The 27,440-nt window shown below is 39.6% G+C and overlaps 2 protein-coding genes across 9 annotated transcripts; one reads left to right on the forward strand and one right to left on the reverse strand.

Annotated features, from left to right (window-relative positions):
• Window positions 1-824: 824 nt before the first annotated feature.
• Window positions 825-16,336, reverse strand: LOC123515815 (integrator complex subunit 8-like). 5 transcript variants are annotated; one of them, XM_045274665.1, is made up of 22 exons: window positions 15,955-16,336; window positions 13,414-13,503; window positions 12,855-12,928; window positions 12,455-12,570; window positions 12,052-12,264; window positions 11,499-11,619; window positions 10,910-11,020; window positions 10,394-10,636; window positions 10,158-10,280; window positions 9,915-10,025; window positions 9,229-9,439; window positions 8,321-8,469; window positions 8,000-8,110; window positions 7,571-7,724; window positions 6,001-6,097; window positions 5,320-5,489; window positions 4,858-4,941; window positions 4,562-4,730; window positions 2,697-2,778; window positions 2,338-2,553; window positions 1,828-2,010; window positions 825-1,574 (listed from the first exon to the last, which is right to left on the reverse strand). In XM_045274665.1, the coding sequence occupies exons 2-22, from the start codon at window positions 13,493-13,495 to the stop codon at window positions 1,458-1,460; spliced, it is 2,937 nt and encodes a 978-aa protein (XP_045130600.1). In that variant the 5' UTR covers window positions 13,496-13,503; window positions 15,955-16,336; the 3' UTR covers window positions 825-1,457. The 5 variants fall into 5 exon arrangements, with proteins under 5 accessions (XP_045130600.1, XP_045130602.1, XP_045130601.1 ...); XM_045274667.1 differs by lacking the exon at window positions 15,955-16,336 and adding an exon at window positions 14,592-14,937 and having other exon boundaries at window positions 1,828-2,030; XM_045274666.1 differs by lacking the exon at window positions 15,955-16,336 and adding an exon at window positions 14,592-14,933 and having other exon boundaries at window positions 8,321-8,466.
• Window positions 15,288-26,971, forward strand: LOC123515818. Of its 4 annotated transcripts, none has more exons than XM_045274672.1 (14): window positions 15,288-15,401; window positions 17,117-17,191; window positions 17,847-17,963; window positions 18,494-18,558; window positions 18,937-19,061; window positions 20,058-20,130; window positions 20,411-20,476; window positions 20,814-20,903; window positions 21,078-21,199; window positions 23,626-23,750; window positions 23,967-24,094; window positions 24,359-24,515; window positions 25,059-25,188; window positions 25,535-26,971. In XM_045274672.1, the coding sequence occupies exons 1-14, from the start codon at window positions 15,335-15,337 to the stop codon at window positions 25,656-25,658; spliced, it is 1,464 nt and encodes a 487-aa protein (XP_045130607.1). In that variant the 5' UTR covers window positions 15,288-15,334; the 3' UTR covers window positions 25,659-26,971. The 4 variants fall into 4 exon arrangements, with proteins under 4 accessions (XP_045130607.1, XP_045130608.1, XP_045130609.1 ...); XM_045274673.1 differs by having other exon boundaries at window positions 24,036-24,094; XM_045274674.1 differs by lacking the exon at window positions 15,288-15,401 and adding an exon at window positions 15,863-15,985.
• Window positions 26,972-27,440: the final 469 nt, after the last annotated feature.

Here is a 27,440-nt window from a genome sequence, read left to right on the forward strand (position 1 = left end):
GCCTCTCAGTCTCAGATCTGTGTTGATGATATTGCAGACTTATCTGTAGGGCCACATTCAGAAACTACTCAACGCCGCACTTCCACTATTTTAAAAGGCTCCTGTTAAGTGACACAAGTTTTCAAGGGAGTTCTTATGGTTCTAATGACAAATGAACAAGGTACTACACAATTCACAGGAAAGACATCTTCAGGAACCCGACTTATCATCTGTGTCCTTGAAAAATAGTCGTGGTGAGAGAGCGGAGCGTTTCAGAATCCGGGACCCATGTGTATCAACATAACATGTGTGCCATAACCTCCAAGTTTCTCTTTTACACTCTTAAGAGTAAACACTGCTAACTTGGCCGCGCGTAACAATAACATTCTTCTACTGTATTCTGTAATATCTGTCATGCATAACACAAAGTTCAGGTTGACGTTACGCTGATGAGAGGAAAGAATTTCAATGAGCCTTCACATGCTATTGTAGCCGCGCGGAAGTGAAGTACGCCTTGCGGTCTTTTCCCCTCCCACTCACATCCTTCCATCGTTCCCCATCCCAAATCACGCGGATGGGTGTGGTTAATAAAATCGGAATCTTTCTACAAATTCATATTTTATTGTAAATGGTGAAGAATGGTGTGTGTGTGTGTGTGTGTGTGTGTAATTCAGCATGGTCGTTTGCTGGTCACCCAGCCAGCCTTCCCCATTACGGGGCGAGCTCTGAGCTCAGACCGATCTCCGGGTAGGATTCAGACCACAACACACTCCACACACCGGGACAGCGAGGCCACAACCCCTCAAGTTACATCCCGTACCTATTCGCTGCTAAGTGAACAGGGGCTACACATTAAGAAGCTTGCCCATTTGCCTCACCGCTTTCCGGGACTCGAACCTATGCATCCTCTTGGTTATGAGCCGAGCGTGCTAACCACTGCACCACGTGGTGTGTGGGTGTGTGTGTGTCCTTACATTCACAGTGATTTGGCAGTGCAGCACCGTCACAATTCATTTATTTGTGTGTTTTTTTGCAAGACAGCATTGCCATCGGTGCCTTCCCTCCCTCTCCCCACATCCAAGCTGATGTGACTAGTGTTGTAGTTAACAAATGATTATCCACATAAAGAATTTGTATGTTCAGGCATGTAAACTGTACATAGAAATGCATATGCAACACATAGCATGAATATAAGTATTTATCTTAACCATCAGTGACACCAATGGTAGGAATCTGTGATCCATACACAACAAAGATATGACTGGAGGAAATAATGTATGAAGGTCAAGTCTAGATGGTAAGAATCTAGGAATGAATGCAAGACTTAAGGATCATGAAACTTACATAATATGAAACCCTGGGGACTAAAGTGTCTGATTTCTGGTCTTTAATTTTGTATTAAGCTTCATCAGCCTGAGCAAGAACAGTATTTAATGTATATTTGTCACCAAAATATCCAACTCACATCTACACTCTCATCACAAATACTGCTTTGCCATAGAGCGGAGAAACCTGTGCTTGCGAACCTTGGCTGCTTCTCTCTGGATTTCATCATTATTGTTGGAATTGACCTCAAGGAGACCCATCATTTTGAGCTACAGATAAAAAGAAATAGTCCTAATTACTACATAGATTACATTTTTACAGTTTTCAAGTTTAAATGTAGGTTATTTTACTAATAAGGTATATTTTAGAAGTTAGTGTGACTAACAGTCAGACACATTATATACTGCTACAAAGTATTTGTCCAATTTTTTCAGTTATTCATTTACAATACTGCCACTTGGGAAAAATAGTAATGTACATAAATTATAGTAGGCATAAGCAAAGAAAAGTAGTTGTACTTACTGCCTTGTCTCTGCGCTGTACCTCTCCACGCTTGTGGTGCATGTTAATGATGAATTCAATGAGTGACACATCCCAAAGGCAGCAATAGTAAGCATCCATGGCATCCACAGCACTCCTCTCCTGCAGACAGCGGAGTGCTGTGCTGTAGTCAATGTTCTCCAGGAACTGACACAGGATGGCTGCCTGTTGCAGAACATTGGTTTCTGTGATCAATTTCTTATATTTTCAAACTAGTAATAAAATATCTCCTTCAAAATCTTCTCTGTTCTCTTCATCAGTATTTCATCATGCTACTTCCGATGCTTTATGGAGCTGTGCCCCACAAGAAACATTCCCTCTCACATTTATATTTATATACATATACAATGGAACCTGTTTGCAAACTTCACTCATTCACTCATTCAAAATCCAAAATCTAAATTATTTTATTCAAAAGAAATCAGTAAGTAGATAATAATTTAGATATTAATTTCACTAAACACTTGAAAAATTGGTAGTCATATAACTTGCCTGTGTGTAGCAGTTGAGGTTCATGCAGCATCGTATCATTCTTCTAATTATACTGTCAGTGAGCACCGACTGGTCAAGCCCATTGTCGTTTCTGAGAAAATCAGTGGCAACAAAGACAGCAGTGAGGTAGCCGGCCAGAGCATTGTGATACTGGTCACTCATGTATGCCAGGTCAGCCCTGGATAAGTGCCATGAAGTACACAAGGCTGCACTTGTCTGAGGAGTATGAAAATATTCAAAGTTTCAATGGGAAATCTTATCATCAAAATATATATAACAATGTATACTTGGCAAAACTTCTGAAGTAAAATCTAACATACAAACTCTAAAGGTAAAAGCATGAGAAAATGTACACTTACATGTGTTCCTGTAGGGTACAATCTTGTTGCATGATCAACTAACCAGGTGAGGGTGTCTTTTACCTTATCCTTCAAACCATTTCTGGAAGAAATATTTTACTTTTCATATACTCTGAACAGAATACAATTTTTGTTTCAAACATGTAAAAAAATTAACAAACATCAATACGTAAAAATTAGATTGTAATATTTTCTATTAATCTTTGTTAAGAGAACCACAGGTTGAAGGAGACAAAGAGGAAAAAAATACCACAGACATGCCAGACCCAAATGAGCTGGCAAGAGAATCAATGGAGATTGAAGAAGTGTCTTGAAACCTCCTCTTGAAAGAGTTCAAGCCACAGGTGTGTGTGTGTGTGTGTGTGTGTGTGTGTGTGTGTGTGTATTCACCACGATTGTCTGCTGGTCACCCAGCCAGTCTTTCCCATTACGGAGCGAGCTCAGAGCTCATAGACCGATCTTCGGGTAGGACTGAGACCACAACACACTCCACACACCGGGAAAACAAGGCCACAACCCCTCGAGTTACATCCCGTACCTATTTACTGCTAGGTGAAAAGGGGCCACACATTAAGAGGCTTGCCCATTATCCTCGCTGCCTCCGGGACTCGAACTCGGACCCTCTCGAGTGTGAGTCGAGTGTGCAAACCACTACACTATGCGGTGTGTGTGTAATTTACCTCGGTCGTCTACTGGGCACCCAGCCAGTCTTCCCCATTACGGAGCGAGCTCAGAGCTCATAGACCAATCTTCGGGTAGGACTGAGACCACATCACACACTCCACACACCAGGAAAGCGAGGCCACAACCCCTCGAGTTACATCCCGTACCTATTTACTGCTAGATGAACAGGGGCTACACATTAAGAGGCTTGCCCATTGCCTCACCGCTCCGGGATTCGAACCCGGCCCTCTCGATTGTGAGTCGAGCGTGCTAACCACTACACTACGTGGTGTGTGTGTGTGTGTGTGTGTGTGTGTGTGTGTGTGTGTGTGTGTGTGTGTGTGTGTGTGTGTGTGTGTGTGTGTGTGTACGTGTGCATGTAATTCACCTCCTTGGTTGCCTGCTGGTCACCCAGCCAGTCTTTCCCATTACTGAGCGAGCTCAGAGCTCATAGACCAATCTTCGGGTAGGACTGAGACCACATCACACACAACACACACCGGGAAAGTGAGGTCACAACCCCTCGAGTTACATCCTGTACCTATTTACTGCTAGGTGAACAGGGGCCACACATAAAGCGGCTTGCCCATTTGCCTCGCCGCCTCCGGGACTCGAACCTGGACCCTCTCGAGTGTGAGTCGAGAGTCCTAACCACTACACTATGCGGTGTGTGTGTGTGTGTGTGTGTGTGTGTGTGTGTGTGTGTGTGTGTGTGTGTGTGTGTGTGTGTGTGTGTGTATGTGTGCGTGTAATTCACCTCCTCGGTCGCCTGCTGGTCACCCAATCAGTCTTTCCCATTACGGAGCGAGCTCAGAGCTCATAGACCAATCTTCAGGTAGGACTGAGACCACATCACACACAACACACACTGGGAAAGTGAGGCCACAACCCCTCGAGTTACATCCCGTACCTATTTACTGCTAGGTGAACAGGGGCCACACATTAAGAGGCTTGCCCATTTGCCTTGCTGCTTTGCGGGACTCGAACCCGGGCCTCTCGATTGTGAGTCGAGTGTGCTAACCACTACACTACGCGGTGTGCGTGCGTGTGCGTGTGCGTGTGCATGTGTGTGTGTGTGTGTGTGTGTGGAAGGCATTCTTATTTGGCTGCATTATTCTCTACACAATTAAGGAACAATGCATCAATGGAGCTGAACTTTAGTATAAATATGAAACTATGAACTACTTTCTCAAAACACTTACCCATTGACAGTTTGTGGCCACATGGCCAAGTGATCTATGTGAATCTCACTGCTTGGCTCCTGGTTCAGCAGGTTCAAAACATGACCAAGGAGGGAGATAAGGATGGACAAGCAACTTGGTTCACGTAAGTTTTCAAGAAAGTCAAGAAAAGCAGACCGACTCATGACAACTGTAAAAGGAAATATATTCCATAAGTATGCTTGGCAATTTTATCTTTGTCATCTATTGTTCAACTAAATATTTATAACATTTACAGATATCCATCATTCCCACAGGAACTAGAAAGCAACCAATACCTGAATCATGATGCCGTTCCATGGAGAGAGACTGTCCAGAACTGGACCGCTTGTGCTGTGAGCTATTGGCAATGATTCCAACAACTGCAGGATAACAGAAATGACCTTAGTGTAATCATCTTATCATAATCACTATCACTTCAGCTTCACTGTATGTATCTTAAGAGAAAAACCTTGGTAACATTTCAAGCCAAAATATATTCTCTGAGTCTTTGGTTTTTCAAGTGTCATGAAAAAAACTTCACTCAAAGTTAGACACCTACAGGGATTTTATAAACTGCAAGTTCTAATTTCCTCAAAATGTACGGTGAAAGTTTAAGGCTCCTTGAATTATAGAAACATTGAACTTATACATATTGAAATATTAATAAGAACAATAATCCTTCCCAACAGTCAATAGAGTATAGTTAATAATGAGTAAAATATCATGACAACCATAAAACATCTAGAACATTAGCTTACCTACGTCCCAGAGATCATACCACACAGTTTTACTGGTGTGCTTTTCCCTCAGGGCATGGGCAGTGGCAGCTAGAGGCTTTACCAGTCCCAGCAGGTATATGTGGGAAGGCAAAGATATACCTCCTAAGAGGCTGCCCCACTCACCAGCATTAAGCAGCAAAAGAATGCACCTGGTGAAAAGATGACTTTACAACACTGGTTTATTGCAAGAAATATACATCTTATCATATTACTGAATCCATCAAATTACACAGTCAGGTTGCTGCTAATGCATGGGGTCAGTGGTCTCTTATCATTATCAATTCTAGACCATAGGGTGGAGCAACATCAAAGCATAATGAGACACTGGCAAAGACAAGAGTGTGGTGGGAAGCTTGAGATATACTGGATGTTGGTGTGTGAATGTCTGCATGGAAACACCTTCAGAATCTTGTGTGAGCATAAGAATAGTGATGACTGTACCCCCCTAGACCCTTTTTAATGTAAATAAAATCATCTAATCACACCCAAAACTCGTGGTAAAAATATGTCCCAGTACTGAAGAGGTCAAAGAGTCCAACTGTTGAACATTATGACATTGAGGGAACTACTCTAACGTTATTAAAAGGTAGACTCTGGATAACAAGATATGCTATTATAAGTTAATCGTGATGGAAAAAGAAAAGAATGAACATAAAGTACCAGTTATTTACACCCGTCCAAGGAGCAATGCCGTCCCTTCCGCTGTGAGCACTAAGACACTGCCGGGCCTCACTCGTCAACTCACTCAATACATTACCTGTAAATAAAAAGTTCTCATGATTGAAATGAAAAAAATTTGTAGTATACTGAGGTGATTTTCTTTGTATAAATCAAAACTCTAGCACTGCAATACTTTAACAAGAGTATTGCAAACATCTAAACAAAAGCGTTATTGTCCAGCTTAGCACACTTACAACACATAAGAGATCTGACTTTGAATCCGGTGGAAAATAATTAGATCCATCGTAACTTATGAGCAAGCAGGTAAAGCATCCAGTTCTCCTATGTTAAAAGCAAATAGTTTGATAGGAGGAAATGACCAACAAACCTTCCCTAATCGTGTGTGTGTGTGTGTGTGTGTGTGTGTGTGTGTGTGTGTGTGTGTAATTCACCTCGGTCGCCTGCTGGTCATCCAGCCAGTCTTCCCCATTCAAAGCAAGCTCAGAGCTCATAAACCGATCTTTGGGCAGGACTGAGACCGCAACACACTCCACACACCGGGAAAGTGAGGCCAAAACCCCTCGAGTTACATCCCATATCTATTTGTTGCTAGGTGAACAGGGGCTACACATTAAGAGGCTTGCCCATTTGCCTAGCCGCCTCCAGGACTCTAACCCGGACCCAATTGAGTGTGAGTCAAGCGTGCTAAACACTACACTACCTGTGTGTGTAATTCACCTCGGTCGGCTGCTGGTCACCCAGCCAGTCTTCCCCATTACGGAGCAAGCTCAGAGCTCATAGACCGATCTTCGGGTAGGACTGAGACCACATCACACACACACACACGGAGCGAGGCCACAACCCCTTGAGTTACATCCCGTACCTATTTACTGCTAGGTGAACAGGGGCCACACATTAAGAGGCTTGTCCATTTGCCTTGCTGCTTACTGGGACTCGAACCTGGGCCTCTCAATTGTGTGTCGAGCATGCTAACCACTACACTATGCAGTGTGTGTGTGTGTGTGTGTGTGTGTGTGTGTGTGTGTGTGTGTGTGTGTGTGTGTGTGTATTTACCTAATTGTGGTTTGGCCGAAGCCGGGTTTTGGGGATCACGGGTTTGCACCCTTCAGCTACATGCCGCGGCAGGTGCCAGGCCGCCACCCCGAGAGGCGGGACACAACCCCCGACTAACACTCGGTACCCACTAACTGCTGGGTGGACAGGGGCGCGGGTGTGAGGAGACCGCCCAACATTCTCCGCTCCGCCCGGTGTGTGTGTGTGTGTGTGTGTGTGTGTGTGTGTGTGTGTGTGTGTGTGTGTGTGTGTGTGTGTGTGTGTGTGTGTGTGTGTGTGTGTGTGTGTGTGTGTGTGTGAGAGAGAGAGAGAGAGAGAGAGAGAGAGAGAGAGAGAGAGAGAGAGAGAGAGAGAGAGAGAGAGAGAGAGAGAGAGAGAGAGAGAGAGAGAGAGAGAGAGAGAGAGAGAGAGAGAGAGAGAGACCCCCTCAAATTTTCAGACACAAAAATAAAGACTTAAATACAGACTATAATGGCAAGTGGGCATTCATACTTACTATCAACACAGGGTAATTCATGTATACAACGCTGAATCTTGGTCATAAGTAACATCCATATCAACAGTTTACAAAGGCGACCAGTTTCCCTTCCTGGGAGTTTTGCTGCATGGCTACTGGCTTCTTCTAAAAGACTTAAAGAACTCCTGAAGCTCTGGAAAGAAAACCTTAATGCATAACTACATATAATGAGATGGCCCTCTCCTAGCTGTTGACTATCCAACATCTCAAGAAGATGAATCAACAAAGATAAGAGAACAAAGCATTTCAAGAGTTAACATGGCAATCAAACATGGCTCTTTATTTTTCCCAGGACAAGGTGGCAAGAAATAGTACTAGATACCTGCCAAAATAGTAATATGAATGAATGAATTTGTAGATGTGTGTGAGTGGACTACAAAAATCAGCACCATCCATTACCAGACTTACCCTTGCCTGAGCAAGTTCCACAGCCTTTGCAATGCACAAAAACACCAATTCTCTTTGAGGTGTTTGTGGCAGCTTCATCAAGGTGTTGTATATGGGGATGGGCATCTCCCACTGCAAAGTTCAGAAAAAGTAAAAGGGAAGCTCACTGAACTGTGATGTCATTTCTAGGTAAAATCTCAACTACTTGATTTACTTTGCTTTGGGATAAGTTTCCTTTCTTAGTTTTAACTGTTAAATCATGTCAACTTGATATTTGTAGTTTTACATGCCAACCTGAAATTTTCATGTATCTTTATGAACTTATTACAAAAAATGTCTTACTTTAGTATTGAGTTCTGGAATTTCTTTCTTTGGTATGTCTTGCCTAGGAGGTAATGTAGTTTTATAAAGCATCACAGCATTTTTCAATACTTCTGGATTGTAGGAATGAATCAACTCCCATATTATGTCATTTAGGCTACTTGGATCTGCTGCAAATAAATTAAAAACAAATTAGGAAAGATGTTCTGATAGTCCTCAAATAATAGAAAGATCATAAGAAAATAATTTTGTAACTTCTCTGTAATAAACTTACTTGGCTGATTTGCAAATGACTGAAATGCAGGGTAGAGTCATCAGTGTAACAATGGAAGAGACAATTAGTTTGCTTGGAATCATTTATGAACTGGAATAGGGTGGATGATAGAACTGAGCCATATGGAACATCTTAAACATACTATTTTAAATGTCATTCCCATTCACTTTCTTTTGTATGACAATCAAGCTATATGACAGTATTTATGACCTGGCTGCTCTTGTGCCTGTTTATGAGAAACCATGCAGAGAAAAGGGATTCTTAGCCCTCTTGCTCTGTTCCTTTCAGCTACCTCTTATGACATGCATAAAATACAGCACATGGAAGTATTCTTTGCCTCTCCCAGAAAGTCTTGGAGACAAGATTGTCTCTTTCCACCATAGACTGAAGGCACTAAGGCACTAAGAGTGTGAATGATGTGTGTGCATAAGTATATTATGTCTGGGCCATCACATCTGGGATAGCTGGCATGACATATACAGAGATAGATTTATTTATTGACTGTAAAGAAACAAAGAATACCAATTACTTTATTTGATCTAAATAGCAAAGCAATGATGCTCAGTAAGTGAATCCAATGCATGCATCTGGTCACCATGGTCACCATACATCATTCAATAAGCCCAATCACAAGTGCCTAAACAGTACTTCTTACCTGTTTGATAATCCTGATGTGGAGATTCTTCACACTTCGGCCACATCAAAAGCAATTCTTCTTGTGAGAACAGAGCTTTGATTGGAGGACAAGCTCTGATTGCAGGAATGAGGGTCTCACACATGTCTGAGGCAATACTTATGGCCATTAGGAACATGCGCAGTCTTTCTTTGTGTAAGTTGTTAAATTTTGAGAACTTTGCTGCTAGTGCCTGAAAAGGAATAAAATCTTGAGTTTTCAAATAAATTGCATGTGAAAACAGTATTTGTACACTTAGACATGTAGCATTGGCATACTAGAAACATATTACACACATAATATGGAATCCATCACTTTCAGCAATGCAAGTCTGAATAAAATAGCTCATGTAGGAAAGCCACAGAATGCCTGACTTCTGATCTAAAATTTCTGATTGGGGCAGAGCAAAATCAGTATTGTCCAATGTCTCGAACATTATTCCTCCACCTACCAACTTGACACAATAATTCAAATAACTAGTCCCTCTACTTCAATGAGAATCACTTTTATGATGAACGTGATGAACATCAGTCTATCTTTATAATTCAAACTGAAATCTTGACATATCATCTTTAGCTACAACAGTTTCTATGAAGCTATGTGTTCCAAGTAATTTTCTGGAAACTTCTAAATGATATGTAATGTAAAACATCTTGATATTTTCTTACCTGAATAAGAAATTGAACCCCTGATTTCCCAGACTGGGCCAAGTGAAGCGGGTAGCCACTGTTCCATGATTCTCCTTCCAGTACACATCGAATGGTGTTCAGAGTCTGTACCTAAAATATTCATATGATAAACTGTATACTCAATTGCAGCTTTCAAAACAAAAATATAAAAACCTCTGAAGTTATAGACAATGAAAAAGAATCTTTTAAGTGAGAGAAGACATAACCACCTAAAGAAATTACCTGCATCAGTAGTCCTTGAGGGGCTTTCTTGGGCCATGCTTGCAAGTCCAGTTCAAGATTTTTGCGAAGATATAATGGAATTTCAAATACCAAATTGTCCTCAGACAGAACTTTGACCAGGTCCTGGAAGACAAATAGAAAATAGATTAACAATTAATAGAAAAACAATAATAATAACAATAATAACAAATAGTTAAACAAGCAAATAAGTAATTGAAAATAAAACAGAAACTTACTTGGTATCCATTGCCCACAGAGTAGAGAAACCTGTCATAGAGTGACCTTTTTTCTAATGGGGTTGAACGTCCACAAAGTGAAGCACAACTGTTGTAGTAACCTCTCAACTTGTCAATATTTACTTGGCAATACTCAGCGTGTGGTCCCAATTCTGACATCAGTTTATAAGCCTCAGCAAAGTGAGAATATCCATCTTCATATCTTTCTTGAAGAAAGTGATATGCTCCTAAATCATAGTGTATCTGCAAACAGACCATGTAAGGGAAACTAAAACTTAAGTTTATCTATATACATAAACAATTACATATCAAATATTTCTTTATTATAAGGATTTATATTGATGATATTATTAGTTTTTATCCTAAAAAAAAAAAAAAAAAAAAAAAAAAAAAAAATTAGTTGAACCTCATAACCATAAATATTGATGAAAAAATCCACTAAGCAGAGGAGGAGCAATTGTGCATAAGAGGCTACATGCTAAATTACAAATAAAAATGATTAATCGTGAAACAAACCTGACATTTGAACTGCTCATCAGCAACAAGTTGGCAACGTTCCCAGATATGGCTTACAGCTGAACTCTGGTGAGTGTGGACGGTGAATGTGGCCATTACTGGTGCCCGTACCTTCACCGAGCATGAAGGATATGTTAAAAAGCAATTGTCAGTAGAAGTTTATAAATGACAAAGATGACAGAATGAAAACTTTTCCTTTCTTTGTTCCACCAGGATCAATGTGAGGTGTGGGATCATACTGATGACTAAAGATTGCAAAAATATGTGAATTACATAAAGCTTTTTTCACATAACCCAATGTTATAAAAAAATTGCAATTTTTGCTTGTAATTAACTTAAAATAGCCTAAACACAACATTTTCATCTGATACATGTAGATCACCTCATTCACCTGCTTCACATCTAGCAAGTGTGAAAATCAGAAGTCAAGATGTTGGTGAATGATGTTGGATTATTCTGTACATTGCATGAGGAAACTAAAAACTAAATTATATCAATGTTTTCATCACATATATTACTCAGAATGCATTAATAAATAATAAAAAGGAACCAATGACCTTTTTCTTTACAATCTTCACTGCTGACTTACCTCTCCTGCTCCAAGTAACTGCTCAAGTACTCGGACTGAAACATCGGCCCCTCTGTCCAAGACACTCAGTATACCTTCCTGCACCTCACGAGACTCTTGAGTTGGATCTTGTTGTCCAGGACTACAGACAGAGTTCACAGGAAAAAATAAATAAAAGAAAAAAGGTGAGAAAATTCAATAATATCTTAATGACTGCTGGCATCTACTTTATCATCCTATGTAGTTTCTATACACAATGAAACCATTCCATTCTTAGTGATATACCAAAGATGAAAATTAGAACCCCATTAGAAGCAAGAAAGTAATAAGAACATTCTTTTCTTTTTCCTTCTTCATTGTTGGATAGATTCACAAGAGTGCTTCTGTTCCATATATGTATACAGAAATGAAGCATTACTTACAGCAGGCAAGTAAAGAAATAATTACTGATGAAGTGTGGGATTACCTTAATATGAACACAACACAACTAAAAAAAAAATTATATAAACAAAGAAAAGAATGCAATATTTCTCTCCAGTAAGGAACTGCTCTAAAAACCAAAATTTTAACTCACATTGGCACATTGGAAACCTTAACAGGCTTGGCTGGCAGTTTTGCTTGAACAAGGGCCCTGAGAGCATATCGATGGTACAGAGCCAAACTGAAAAGCTGGTATGGTAGTAACGGCCCTGTATCTAATGTTCCATGTAGCGAGGGAGTGCTCATTTCTTCTCCTGTCTCAGCCAGCAGTGCAACTAAGAGGGCATCTTGCATGTGAAGTGGTAATCTGAAAGTCATAGAAGTTTAGCCTCTCTCATAGAAGCATTGATGCATGGAATGGACTGGAGGGAGAGGTGGTGTGCCAGAAATATTCAAGATTTTAAAGAAAAGTTGGATAAAAACAGTTATATAGAGATGGAACAGTACAAGCTTGGCTCCTTTCCAGCATGTCACACACAGAATAATATTTTACCTACTTTTGCTCGAATGTTTCCAAGTTCCATTTCAAATGAGCTGCAGTCTTAAGAGCCAAGACAGAGAGGGCATTTTTCTTTTTTGTGTTTTCTTGGGCTGTAAGATCCATGGTCTCAAGCTGAAAAAAAATATAATACAGAATAAATAAAGATGTAAGAAATATTGAGGTTAGATACTTTTCAGTCAAGGTAAACACATTCCAAACAAACATTAATAAAGCTATCTATGTGATGTAACATTTTCCACAGAATTATGTACAGTATATAGATTAAAGACATTGCTGCTGCTGAGACTGAAGGCTGAGTAAATACTGAGTTTGTATATGTTAATAATTACAGAATGGTTTATCATAAAAATCACCAAAATCAGATATCTCTAGAAAAGAATAGTATCAAGACTCACTTCAACATTTCCCCCATCACTTCTCTTGATAGAATTGTAGATGAACTGAATGATGAGTCCTATTGCTGAAGGTTCTGCAATAAAAGATATGGATAAAAATTTCAAGACTTCTTCAATTTCTGAGATTAACTAGAACAATGTGATAAGTTAATATACTACTGTATGCCCTGGAGGTGGGTGGGGATTGAACTCAGACCTTACAGGATGGAATGATGACCCTCAATAAACTGGCTCTATAAAGTGCCTCACTGCCACCCCAGCCTTGGCTTGTGTTTGTCTTGCCAAAACATTACCGGGTACAATATATTCATGGTACAACATTTGCAGCACAGTGAGGAGTGCATGCACTCCTCAGTAAGGAGTGGGACTTTCATGCACTGTTTCCTCAATTGCTTGTCTGTGTCGCTTATCCACTATATCAGGGAGTGCCAAAATTATTATTCACATTATCTACAGAAAATACAATCACATTCCCTGATATGAATTACATAAAAGCATTAAAATTTACAACAGCAGAATGTTGTATGTAACTTTTGTTGAAAGATAAAGCATCACTTACCAGGATTGCTCTGGTTCAAGTGAGATTCCAATAATGCAGGATTGAGCAAAAACTCAAACCAGGCTAATGAATCAGAAGCCATGTTGAATTCTGAAATTTTGAGAATAATTTAAGTAAGTTTTGGATTTCAAAGGAAGGAAAAAGAAAAAAAAAAAAAAAAAAAAAAAAAAAAAAAACTTCCATACTATGAGTTAACTTAATGAAAATACGATTAATTCAACGTACAAATTTTTACACCAGCCCAGTAATGAAGATGCCACTTTTACCATGGAGAATCTTAGAAAACACTGTTTGAGACACTCCTGTGGGCATTTGCAGTTACATGTTTGAAACAGCATTGTTCTCAGCATGTGTATGGTATAGTTAAAGATTTTAGAGGTCTGGCAAAACTTTCTTCATCTTGAGAGCATTCAAGTCATAGGAAGATGGAAATACCGAAGCAAGCAGGGAGTTGCAGAGTTTATCGGAGAAAGGGACGAATAATTTAAAGTACTGGTTACCTTTTGCATTATAGACGTTGACAGAGAAGGAATGAGTGAAGAAGAGTCTTGTGCATCAAGGCTACTGGAGGAGGGGGAGGCCCAGGAGGCATACAGTTAGCTTGATCAGAAGAGCAATTAGCATGATGGAATAGAAGATAACAAGAGATGCAAATCTGTTGTGGTGAGAAAGAGGTTGAAGACTGTCAGTTAAAAAAGAGGAATTGCTAAGAGGAAAAGCTTTTGATTCCACTCTGTCAAATATAACAGTGTGAGTATAACCTTCCCATACTCGTGAGGCATACTCCATACATGGACAGATAAGGCCCTTGTGTAGAGTTAGCAGTTGAGGATGAGAAAAACTGGCGGAGGCTATTCAGAACGCCTAATTTTATAGAGGCTGTTTTGGCTGGAGAAATGATGTGAGATTTCCAGTTATGAATAAAATAAAATGGCAGACCCAAGATATTCAGTGTAAAGAGAACAGTTGTGTCATTGAAGAAAAGCGGAAAGTTATTTGAGAGGTTGTGTCCAGTTGATAGATGGAAGAACTAAATTTTGAGGTAAACTTATTGATCTCCGACAGGGATGAAAGGGGGACCGAAATTCTCCAAACAGTTAGAAGCAGGTAGCTCTGCGAAGGACTTAGTTGCGTATGTTGTATTAGCTAAAACAACGATAAAACACATATAATAATACCTTCAACAATTCCACGTCAAAATCTCCTGCATGCACACAACTCAGCCAGAGAGCATCACCACAGCGGCTATGATCCAGCTTGTTGTGTTTACTCGTTGGGAATAGCGCGCTACAAGTCTCTTCAACGGCACCTCGACTGGCTCTACCATTTGCACCTCGGAGTAAAGTTGACAAAAACCTTCCTATCTAGTCATCTATCCGACCTTTCTTTCAGTCATTCACTCAATAAGTACTTCATCATTCTTGATCTTTCCTCCAAGGTTTACCTACGGTACTATCTACTACACCGTGGCATCAAGATCGTCACACCCTTCCACTTCTGTTGAGTGAATTATGCTTTTACTCCACATCCTCCTCCATCGATTTCCTAGTCTGTTACACATATATCCACATCTTGTTATATCTTTTGAGAGAGAGAGAGAGAGAGAGAGAGAGAGAGAGAGAGAGAGAGAGAGAATAATGTTAGAATAAATAGGGGAAAATTACACTTTGGCACTGGAGAGTATTTCATATATATATATATATATATATATATATATATATATATATATATATATATATATATATATATATATATATATATATATATATATATATATATATATATATATATATATATATATATATATATATATATATATATATATATATATATGTGTGTGTGTGTGTGTGTGTGTGTGTGTGTGTGTGTGTGTATGATATTCTCCAGTGCCAAAGCGTCACTACTCAGCCAGTAAGCAGGCATGCCTCAGCTCAGTACCTCAACACTCCAGTCTACTAAATACAACTACGCTCTCCTACTATCACAAGGCAAGTCTAGAGTCACGACAATTACGTGACAGTGGTGACACTAATTTAATACACATATAAGCATAGTTTTTCATCCAGGGTGCCCAAAAGACAGGTCTGTTTATAGGGTGAAATTAGGTTGAAAGAATGTGGCATCTGTGAGGCAGAAGGATGCGAGGTGATAGCAGAGAATAATAATGAGCAGGATCTGCAATGACTGGTTACCGTCATTATCAACATCACTTTCAATTTCATTATATGTATATAATTTTCACCACATTAACTGCATTTCAAGATTTACACATAGCTTCGTTTCAATAAATCTTATAATTGGACCAATATAAATCTATAAATAAGATGAAAAAAACAAAACAAAACAAAACAGAACGCTACCACAGAAAAACATAAAACATCAACTTATATAAATTGATAAAACGACCAGTAAACAATGAACATATAAAAAAAATATAGTAAAAAAGAGTAAACACATGGATACACAGAGTGGTGGCAGCGCTGTTCCAATGAAGAGCAGGAAAATAATGTTGCGACCAAGAAAACATGTAGCAAAACTCACTAAAGTGGTAACGCCTTTCTACTTCTTGGAGGTTTGTTTGGGCCGTGCAGGCTGTGACTAGTGCCCCAAAGGTGCGGTATGCGGTGGCGAGGTGTTCAGGCTTTATGCGGTGGAGTTGATTTGTTTTCTGTAGGAAGGTCGTGGTGAGGTTGAGGTTCTTGAAAGCCTGAGTGGTATTTGTGGTGGTAACGCCTTTGTCTACAGCACTTCAAATCAATTCGAAACAAGCTCTAATATTTGTAGAAAATGAAGCTTAGAATGATTCAACACATCTGCATCTATATGTATTCTAAATAGTTTTGCATTTTTTTCCGTGAAGTTCTGCTTCTTATAGGTGCTGCCTCACACTCTTCAAGCTTCAAATTATTGACATTGTATGAAAAAAAACTCAACTATAAATAAATAATCCATGTCTAAAATAAAATCAACATGATATATAAAAGGATTAGAGTAAACATACGTTGTTTGCATGTAGTATTGTTACTAGTACCCATGACATCATATATATATATATATATATATATATATATATATATATATATATATATATATATATATATATATATATATATTAGTGTAGCCAGGGAGTAGATTCTCTTGTTTGCAGACGATATTGAAGGCGTGAGCAACTTCAGCATTGTTCAGTTTTTGCTGAGCTTTCTCTATTTGTCTTATTAATTCTTTGTTTTGAGCAGTAAGAGCCCCGATGAGCTGTCCAAAAGTAGAGTTGTTTGCAACGTTTCGTTCCTTTTCATGGAACATCTTCAGGCAGAATGAGTTCAAAGTTTCAAAGTTTCAAAGATGATGATGCTGAGGAAGAGGTTTTTGTGTGTGACTTTTGTCATTAAGTTGTGCAGAGATAGAATGATGATGATGAGGGAGAGTTTATATATATATATATATATATATATATATATATATATATATATATATATATATATATATATATATATATATATACAAACAGGAAGTTCCTGTACTTAACCCTTGTATAGGATGTCATAAGATCCACTTCTTGAGGATCTGTACTTCATCTGAACGATGAGTGACTTCAAATTGAAATGGCGTAAAAAATGCTAAGCAAACTCCACCAGTGAATTGTTTGGTTGCTTACTGTTTTTATGTAAATATATAACTCATTTCTGTATTTATTTATTTACAGTTTGTCTTCCTCAATGTGTCATGTCAAGAAACCAGGCACCAGCGGTGATTTACTTTTTTGCATTACTACTGACAGGTAAGGTGATTAAGCAGTGCCCCTCCCTCGATCTCAACACACACGTTTCAATCTGATTATTGTAGTATGAATATGTTTTTCTCCAATATTTAATGACAAAATATACTGTTACTGTGATTTCGTCTTTTAAAATCCAAGTAGAGAATCATGACAGAATGGCGTGCCTTTCAGTAGGGCGTGCAATGCCTCAGTGTATTTTTTGTAAGCATCGTTCAAGGCACGGAAGCATGGGTCCACTAAGGTGCCACAGAGATCAATTTAACCCCTTCAGTACGGGGACACATTTTTACATTGAGATGTGTGTGCGATTAGACCATTTCATTGAAATTAGGAAGGGTTTATGGTGGTCAGAAGATTAATGTCAACAGTCTTCACTATTCTAATCCTCACATAAGTTTCTATAGCTATATAAAAATCGCCAAATAGTAAGCAGAATGAATATGAAAACTCGTCATGGAAATGAAGGGCTTAAGCCAAATCTTGTTGAAAATGGCACAGACACGCCAAGAAGTTTAGAAACACGATTGGATGGCTAAAACAAGTATATGGCGAATTTAGTGTAGATCTTTCTCTCCAATCATGAACTGTGTAGGATATATTTTACTGTGTGTTTGTGGCTAAATTCTGTGTCTCTTCTTCGCGATCGCTGGGCCAGGCTGTGCAGCAGAGGATAAGCAGTGCGAGGTGTTGAAAGTCGATGCAAGAGCCGTTAAAGAATACTCGTCCTTTGTGTACAACATTACATACAAAGATCCTTTCTGCGCAAACAAAGGTCAGTCCTCCTGCGTCATGACTCAGTTATTGCACCCCTGGAATAATCAGTGAGTGAGTTGTAAGTTACGAGTCTCATACACATGACATAAAATTAACACTCTGGTGACTCTTTTTCTTTTCTTTTCTTTTCTTTTTTTCTTCTTCTCATAGATGTCGTTGCAGTAGTAGTAGTAGTAGTAGTAGTAGTAGTAGTAGTAGTAGTAGTAGTAGTAGTAGTAGTAGTAGTAGTAGTAGTAGCAGTAGTTGTTGTTGTCACTATTGTAGGTAATAGTGATTCAGCAGGAACAGTACCAACTTAAAAAAAAAAAGAAACAATATTGAAAACATCAACATGTCACAGAAGAAAGAAAGAAAGTAAGAAAAAAAAAAAAAAAACACGAAACGAAACTAGGTACACAATGAGAGCTTATAAACTTCAGGAAAAAAAAAAAAAAAATAAATAAATATGAAAGACTTGTGATGAGGAAGCCTGACACTGTCCTGGCATTGTACACTTCTTGCCTAATTCTTTGTTTCCTTGTGGTGCAGGAGAGCTGACACGAAAACTGAGGAGCTGCAATACTACTGACGACAGCGATCCCAATGGCGAGCCGGTAAGACGACACACATAGAATAGGAAAAGATCGCTTTGCTTGTTACTCGATCTGTTACAGTGTATCTCATCATGAAGGAAAAAACAACAAACTTTCTAGACTCCACTAAAACCTTCTTGTATAACTGGTTTGTCTTAATCCCTTCAGTATTGAGGCACATTTTTATCATGAGATTTGTGTACGATTAGACCATTTCATTGACACTAAAAATAGTCTATGCAGGTCAGAAGATTAATAGCCACAGTCTACACTATTTCAATCCCCCACATGAATTTCTGAAGCTGTATAAAATCACCAAATTGAAAGCTGAATGTATATGGAAACGCGTTATGCTACTGAAGAGACAAAGTAACATAGTAGCCTTGCACGTTCTTCCAGGTTGAAGGGAAGCTCAATCCCTGCCATGAAGGAAATTGGATGGTGACGATGTCTGCAAACGTGAACTCCAATTGTTTCTCCTGCCCGGGTTTATACTTGAATCATTACAAAGTACTGTCTTTCACGTGAGTCTCTGTTCAAACACATTCTCGTTGATACATTGTCTTAATACGCGGATAAATACCTTACAGCTTAAACATCTCCTTGGCTATATCATCTACATTGCATGCTGCTTGACTAGTAAGCTTCTGATGAATCACTGTACTCTTCCAGTAATGAATGTAGTGATGCAACTATACAGATAAAACCACTGGACATACATACATGCACGCAAACTGAATATCACGAACTCCGTCACCGCACACACACACACACACACACACACACACACAGTGGTTAGCACGCTCGACTCACACTCGAGAGGGCCCGGGTTCGAATCCCGGAGGCGGCGAGGCAAATGGGCAAGCTTCTTAATGTGTGGTCCCTGTTCACCTAGCAGTAAATAGGTACGGGATGTAACTCGAGGGGTTGTGGCCTCGCTTTCCCGGTGTGTGGAGTATGTGTTGTGGTCTCAGTCCTACCCGAAGATCGGTCTATGAGCTCTGAGCTCGCTCCGTAATGGGGAAGACTGGCTGGGTGACCAGCAGGTGACCGAGGTGAATTATATATATATATATATATATATATATATATATATATATATATATATATATATATATATATATATATATATATATATATATATATATATATATATATATATATACACACACACACACACACACGGTAGCTCAGTGGTTAGAGCGCTGGCTTCACAAGCCAGAGGACCGGGGTTCGATTCCCCGGCCGGGTGGAGATATTTGGGTGTGTCTCCTTTCACGTGTAGCCCCTGTTCACCTAGCAGTGAGTAGGTACGGGATGTAAGTCGAGGAGTTGTGACCTTGTTGTTCCGGTGTGTGGTGTGTGCTTGGTCTCAGGTCTATCCGAAGATCGGAAATAATGAGCTCTGAGCTCGTTCCGTAGGTACATCTGTTACTCACTCACTCACTCACACAATCAGTCAATCAATTCATCAGTGTCTACGTATCCTAATACGTCTTTTTTTTTCTCTATGGCACTAGGTATGATAGCCTAACAATCGAAATGAAAGATGTCAGTCCTACTGTGAAGAACTGGAATCTCACCATCTACAAGGAAAGTATCTTGAACTCTTTCTTTTGTTTGTACTATGGTGTTTTATGCATGTCAAAAGGAACATGCATTAACGAACAGAAAGAGAGAGAGAGAGAGAGAGAGAGAGAGAGAGAGAGAGAGAGAGAGAGAGAGAGAGAGAGAGAGAGAGAGAGAGAGAGAGAGAGAGAGAGAGAGAGAGAGAGAGAGAGAGAGAGAGAGAGAGAGAGAGAGAGAGAGAGATTAGCTATTATTGTTGTTGTTCTTGCTAATTAATTTATTTGTTTTATTTACTTCCCAACAGACCACAACAGAGACAGATTACAAGGTCTGTAGCGCACGTCATGGATTAGGGTACATAAAAAAGCTGGTAAGAGAGTTACGTGTTTTATCTATCTATTTTTAACTTTACCTTCTCTGTTCATGTAAATATAGTAATAAAGAAAAAACACAAACATCTTTGGTCAAGAGTCTCGGTTACGTTTGTTATGCCATTAGACTGTCCCAATTTCGTTTTCTTTTTGTTTTTCTCATATGTGCATTATATGGACAGTCGCTTCTAAAAGGCGACCATGCAAACAAAGTGTATATAAATAATGGAATGATGAAAGAACAGAGAATTTGTATTTTTCTTGTGTCGTTCTTTGTTAAATCATCTCGTGGGATCCTGCGGGACTGAGCTTCTAAGAAATTTTCCTTCGCTTTAGTTTCAGAAAACAGACCTGAAAGCAAACATCACCCTGTCGCTGGTCACCCTGAAACATTCCTTTGACCCAAATGCCTGTTATTGCTTCGTGGTGAGTACTGTACATATGTCACAATTACTAAATTCACTGCAGAAGTTTTGTGTTAACTACTGCGCTGTGGAAGATTTTGATAATAGTATATAAACGCAATGTATCTCACAAAAAAAAAGTGAATTTCTTATGCTAACCTCTGTTTCTCCATGGTGATGGTCGACGTATTGACAGATGAATCCAATCTCTAATGTCCATGTGAGCCCGGAGAACATACTATTCACCACCAAAACCTGCAAACCCACTCCACCCTCACCTGAGAGAGGAACAGAACTGATAGCTTCCCCACCAATGTCGTGAGTCCTCATGGCCATGCATCTCCCTCAACTCCGCTTTGTCTGCTTGCCTGCCTGTGTGTGTGTGTGTGTGTGTGTGTGTGTGTGTGTGTGTGTGTGTGTGTGTGTGTGTGTGTGTGTGTGTGTGTGTGTGTGTGTGTGTAATTAAGATAAAGAAAATTCTTAAAAAAATGTTGACTGAAAGCAGTACAATGAACGACAATCCGCTGCTGGATTCGAACCTACGCGTGGACGTCTGCCCAATCCCACGCTCACCACCTTATCCCCTACTTTACTTTAAATATTTGCTTTTTTTGTACAAAAACTACTGTGTTTGCCTGAAATCACGTTAACAGTGTGATGTATACGATCAGAGTTGCACTCGGTTCCTGTGATGCTGTGTCCAGATACATCACAAGCTGGTTTTCGGTGACAGTGATGGTATTGCGAGGAAGTGAAATTACGTGCTATGAACTCAGTATTAAACAAGGTAGATAGTCTTCTATAAAATAGTTAACCCAGAATTATTAGTATACGGCATCCACACTAAATAACATCAGCGTCAATGAAATTCAACGAGTATCATGAACAAAACTACATCTCGGTGCACACTCGTTAGCAATAGAAAGAAGACATTCGAACAAATAAGGAAGGAGATGCCTGCCCCTGGAAGAAAGATTATTTCCATGGGGAGTAACACAAACAAAGACACATGCCATAAAAAGCTGTCCTATTTCCTCTCAAGTAAGACTATCCTATAACGCAACAATAGTAAATGACTTCATGATAAACATATTTCACTATGAAACTGTGTGAGCGACTGTACATAAAATTCTGTCCTTGTATTAATGTTGAGAGAAGTTCTTATTTCTATTCTCTCTGTTTTATTAATGCTTTCTTTTTTATCTGCTTTTAATAAGTTTTAAAACATCCATTGAAGAAGCTTAATGTTTTGTTTTATAAATGCTTGTTTTCTCCTTAAACAATAGTTGGGAAGAATTCATGTTTTTCCTTTGTTTTTACACATGAGTTTGCTTTGGTTTTTTAGATGTCGTGTTTTATCCGTTCAAAGTTAGTGTTTTAATGATTTACACACATCGCATCGCTTTATTTTGAGCTCATAGTACTTTTACTCGTGTTGTAATTTCTTTATTGATTTGTATTGTATATTTGGACCAGATTATTTCCACAAATGCATGATTCTCTGTGGTCAATAAATGATCTATCTATATATCTGTGTGTGTGTGTGTGTGTGTGTGTTTCACTGTTTGATCTGCTGCAGTCTCTGACGAGACAGCCAGACGTTACCCTACGGAACGAGCTCAGAACTCATTATTTCCGATCTTCGGATAGGCCTGAGACCAGGCACACACCACACACCGGGACAACAAGGTCACAACTCCTCGATTTATATCCCGTACCTACTCACTGCTAGGTGAACAGGGGCTACACGTGAAAGGAGACACACCCAAATATCTCCACCCGGCCGGGGAATCGAACCCCGGTCCTCTGGCTTGTGTAGCCAGCGCTCTAACCACTGAGTTACCGGGCCGTGTATGTGTGTGTGTGTGTGTGTGTGTGTGTGTGTGTGTGTGTGTGTGTTTAAAGGGTAATATTGCATCACAACCTGCTTATTGGTGTGTCACATAAAGGTGAATCCTACATGAATGTATAGACAAAAAGACACACACACACACACACACACCGCCCGGTAGCTCAGTGGTTAGAGCGCTGGCTTCACAAGCCAGAGGAACGGGGTTCGATTCTCCGGCCGGGTGGAGATATTTGGGTGTGTCTCCTTTCACGTGTAGCCCCTGTTCACCTAGCAGTGAGTAGGTACGGGATATAAATCGAGGAGTTGTGACCTTGTTGTCCCGGTGTGTGGTGTGTGCCTGGTCTCAGGCCTATCCGAAGATCGGAAATAATGAGCTCTGAGCTCGTTCCGTAGGTTAACGACTGGCTGTCTCGTCAGAGACTGCAGCAGATCAAACAGTGAATTACACACACACACGGCATGTGTTTAAACTGTTCTCACGTGTAGTTGCTCTTCTTCCTCCTCACTATCACCGTCAACACTCACTCCTCTTACTGTCTCATCACTTAAGTCACTGGTGTGCCGCGAAGCAACTGCAGGTGTGCCATGGGAAACTGGGAAGGAAAATAATTATTGATCCTCCATCAAACAATGTGCTTATGGCAAACGTGATATCGATGAGTATGGCACTGTCACTTGTCACGGCTGAATGGCATTGATTTTTTAATTTTTGCGAAACTTTATTATACTATATCCATAAAAAAATAAGTAAATAGCATTGATCAATATAATGTGTAAAAATTTATTTGCATTCATTATTCTTATATATGAATGCTGACGGTGTACGTCGCCGGTTTGAGAGGAAACAGGATGAACGCCGCTGATCTAATTAATGGGCATCATTATCATGCAGGATGTGGGAGAAAATCGGATGGGGAGTGCTGGCGGGCGTGGTGCTCTGCTTTGTGGCCATGATTGTTGTTGTCATCAGCTCTCCCGCATTCATCGCCAAAATCCTTAGGCTGAAAGGAGTTATAGGTATGTATAATGCACGCATTCCACTAAACTATCAAAACACAGGATGAACTGCCACTGCCTCATGTATAGTGCTTTTGAAACTATCTGAACTATTAATGACTGCACAACTCTTGTCAGATTAATCTACATGATCTTACTTATAATACAGTCATAATTCCACACTCCTGAATTGTGTTCCGCTACATATATAACGAAGAACTATTATTTCTACTGCAGTCAAACAAAAGCCATTTAGAAACAAACCGCTGTCCAGTGACTCTCAAGTGCTGCTTCTCTACGCTCCAGATATCTCAGACAGCCAGGACCTGAAAATATTAAAAAAGAATCTCCAAGCTTCCTTTACGGTAAATAAATTGCTAATTTTCAATTATGTGATTATGATTTATTTACCGAATTCTTTAAGTAGGTATTCATGATATACGCAACTTAAATTAAGAATGAAGATCCGCCTCCAATCTGACTGAGCTTCCTTCCTACAGCCCGACTATTCTCCTGCTACAAGAAAAAAAAAAAAAAAAAAAATCCTCTATATAAGAACGTGCACTTATTACATACGAGTACTTGTAACGGTTGGACTAATCTAATATATGCATTATGTTGACTCGCAGGTGTATGATTTGTTTGACCGCAATAACCTCGACCAGTTAGCTGATCAAAGCGGGTGGACAGAGAAGATGTTGTTGCCGACCTCTGGCGTGAAGATGCTGCTGGTGGAGTCTGCGGTAATGCACGAAAGGATTGCTTCTCTGCTCGACTCTGATAAAGGTAGTCACGAGAAAACAAGCATAGTCTCTCTCTCTCTCTCTCTCTCTCTCTCTCTCTCTCTCTCTCTCTCTCATGCCCATATTTATCATAGTTTTGATGTGTTCATTCTTTCAAACAAACTAAAGTTCTACTAATGTTATTTTCCAACAAGTAAATGTTTCTCAACGAATGCCTAAAATCCGATATTTGTTTTTCTTAAGCCAATGATAACACAGATAAAAAAAAGAACGTGATCTATCTTGGCTCTATGGAATCGTTTTATTGGTTTGAGGTACAGGGACCATATTCAGAAACGCTTTGCTCTCTCATGACGACAACTTCCAAAGGCTTCAGTTGAAGATACTCATGTTTTTAAGGGTATTTTCATAGTTCTGGTGAAGCATTAGCAAGATTTCTAGTTTATCATAAGGAGAAATTGTTTTGAATAAACCCTGCTAGTCGACTATGGGGACTTGAAAAATTGTCGTGATGAGAGCGCAAGCCGTTTCTGAATATGGCCGAGGGACAGACCACAGACCCACACCCACCCATTCCTCCCGACAGAAAGTTCCATGAATGCGATGCTGGCAAAGAAATCTCTACATGAAAGAACTGCAGAAAATCTCTTGACATTTGCTCTCAGAACCATCATCGCCTGTCTTCGGGAAGACTACTCGTCTGTATTCGTCATCAGGTGGGTTTCGATGGTCACCTCTACAGGTTTAACTTTTTGAGCTACTTGAAATATTTTGCTTCCCTGACGGACCTTCTCGTTGAGGTACATCTATTTTCCCCATAAATCGTCACAGCTGGCTTAAACCCTTTCGTACTGGAACATGTTTTTACCTTGAGAATTGTGTATGATTAGGCCATTTTATTGACATTGGGAAGGATCTATAGCGGTCAGAAGATTAATTACAACAGTTTTCACTATTCTAATGCCCCATATGAGTTTCTGAAGCTGTATAAGATCACCAAATAGTAAGCAGAATGAAAATGGAAACACGTCACTGTACTGAAGTTAGCAATTCCTCTTACAGGTTCACGGACGAAGTGAAGGACGGAGTTTTCTTTTTGGTGCAGATGCGAAGATATAAACTCCCGGACCATTTCTCGGAGCTCTCAAAAGACATAAAGGAAGCAAAGCGTATGAGTGTGTGGTGAGAGAGAGAGAGAGAGAGAGAGAGAGAGAGAGAGAGAGAGAGAGAGAGAGAGAGAGAGAGAGAGAGAGAGAGAGAGAGAGAGAGAGAGAGAGAGAGAGAGAGAGAGAGAGAGAGAGAGAGAGAGAGAGAGAGAGAGAGAGAATGTACTAGCCACTGCTGTTCATAAAAGTACAATTCGAGCACGCTACTTGTTTTTAGAATAATTTACCATAAGATTCTCGTTTTCTCACACAATGTTAAAGAATGACAACACATTTAGGATGAACTTGAAGAAAAATTATACCAATCTCATGACAAATTGAGCATTCTCTTTTCGAGTTTTGTCGCTTGCTTTTGCACCAAAGATGGAGGAAAGTTGGGGGACAATTTCTGTGTTTTATATTTTTCACACATATATTTCTTTAGTCAGGGTGGAATGAAAAGCTTTTCGTCTTGTTAACTCCACTCTTCTGTCTGTTTTTTTTGTTGTTTTTTTTACTCCAATCTCTTGCTATTCTACAGCTATTTTCACGCCACCTGCTCCTTTGATCTTGGTAACTGCATCCATCACCTCCTGCCGTGATTTCGCTGCATAATTATTTTTTTTTACCTCTTCACTTTTATAATGCAAGATTTTACCAGTATTCTCAATCTTCCATTCCTTTTCCTAGCAAGGTCTAGAGTTTGTTTGCTTGTGTATATCCTCCTTCACATGACTTGAACTCTTTCAACAGGAAGGTTTCAAAGCACATCTTCGAATTTGGATGCGCATTTTTTCCTTTGACGTCTGATTCCTAGCACACCTACAGGTTTAATTGTTTTGTTAACTCGAATAATTTCTCTAGAACCTGCTTTCTTTTTTTTTTTGTAAGGGAAGGCCCGTCGGCTGCAAGTCTTCTACTTTTCCATGTAAGTTTAATTTAATTTTCCTTCAACTATGAAATACGAGTACATATTATTAACCCCTTCAGTACTGGGACGCATTTCTATCTTGAGTTTTGACCCTTCTATTAACATAAGGAAGCGCCTACAGAGGGCAGAAGATTAATGGCCACAGTTTTCACTATTTTAATCCTCGACATAAGTTTCTGAAGCTGTATAAAATCGCCAAATAGTAACCAGAATGAATACAGAAACGCGTCACGGTACTTATGGGATTAAGAGTCAAAATTTATACTGTATGCCAACTCGGTGCATAAATGTCTGTAGAATGATTGTTATAAGGATAAAGATATTCTGCATTGATGAGTTCATTAGATATTCTGCATTAATGAGTAAATAATGTGATTCTAAAAAAAACAATAAACGAAGAAATAGAAAAAAAAGAAAAAAAAAGTTTATTTGTCTCCTGAATCCTCGAAGCGAAACGTTAAAATCGGCAATGAACATATGATCGAATCTTTATACAATTAAATCAAATCTTCCCGTAATCTCAACCTCTCTCTCTCTCTCTCTCTCTCTCTCTCTCTCCACTAAAAGACTTCAGTGTATAGATTCTAGTCTGCCAAAGGAACATAAATCACTAGGCCATATCTCCACACATTCGCTCCAAAGTTCTCATTGTGTGCATGTAAAACACATTACAATCAGGATGAAGATGAGCGACACATCCCTCGGATCACCCACAGGGATTCCCCGACGCTCCCCACACGCTGACCTTGAGCAAAGAGGCCAGGAGAGGATGAGCAGCAAGGATGGGAGCAGTGGGCGGAGGATGTGGGAGGATGAGCAGGGCAGAGGCAAGCAAGAGGCACAGGAAGAAGCGCAGGAATGTTGGAGAATAATGATAAACGTGGTGCCAGGA

The sequence above is a fragment of the Portunus trituberculatus genome, chromosome 40, assembly GCF_017591435.1.
Source record: "Portunus trituberculatus isolate SZX2019 chromosome 40, ASM1759143v1, whole genome shotgun sequence".
In the NCBI taxonomy this organism is placed as follows: domain Eukaryota; kingdom Metazoa; phylum Arthropoda; class Malacostraca; order Decapoda; family Portunidae; genus Portunus; species Portunus trituberculatus.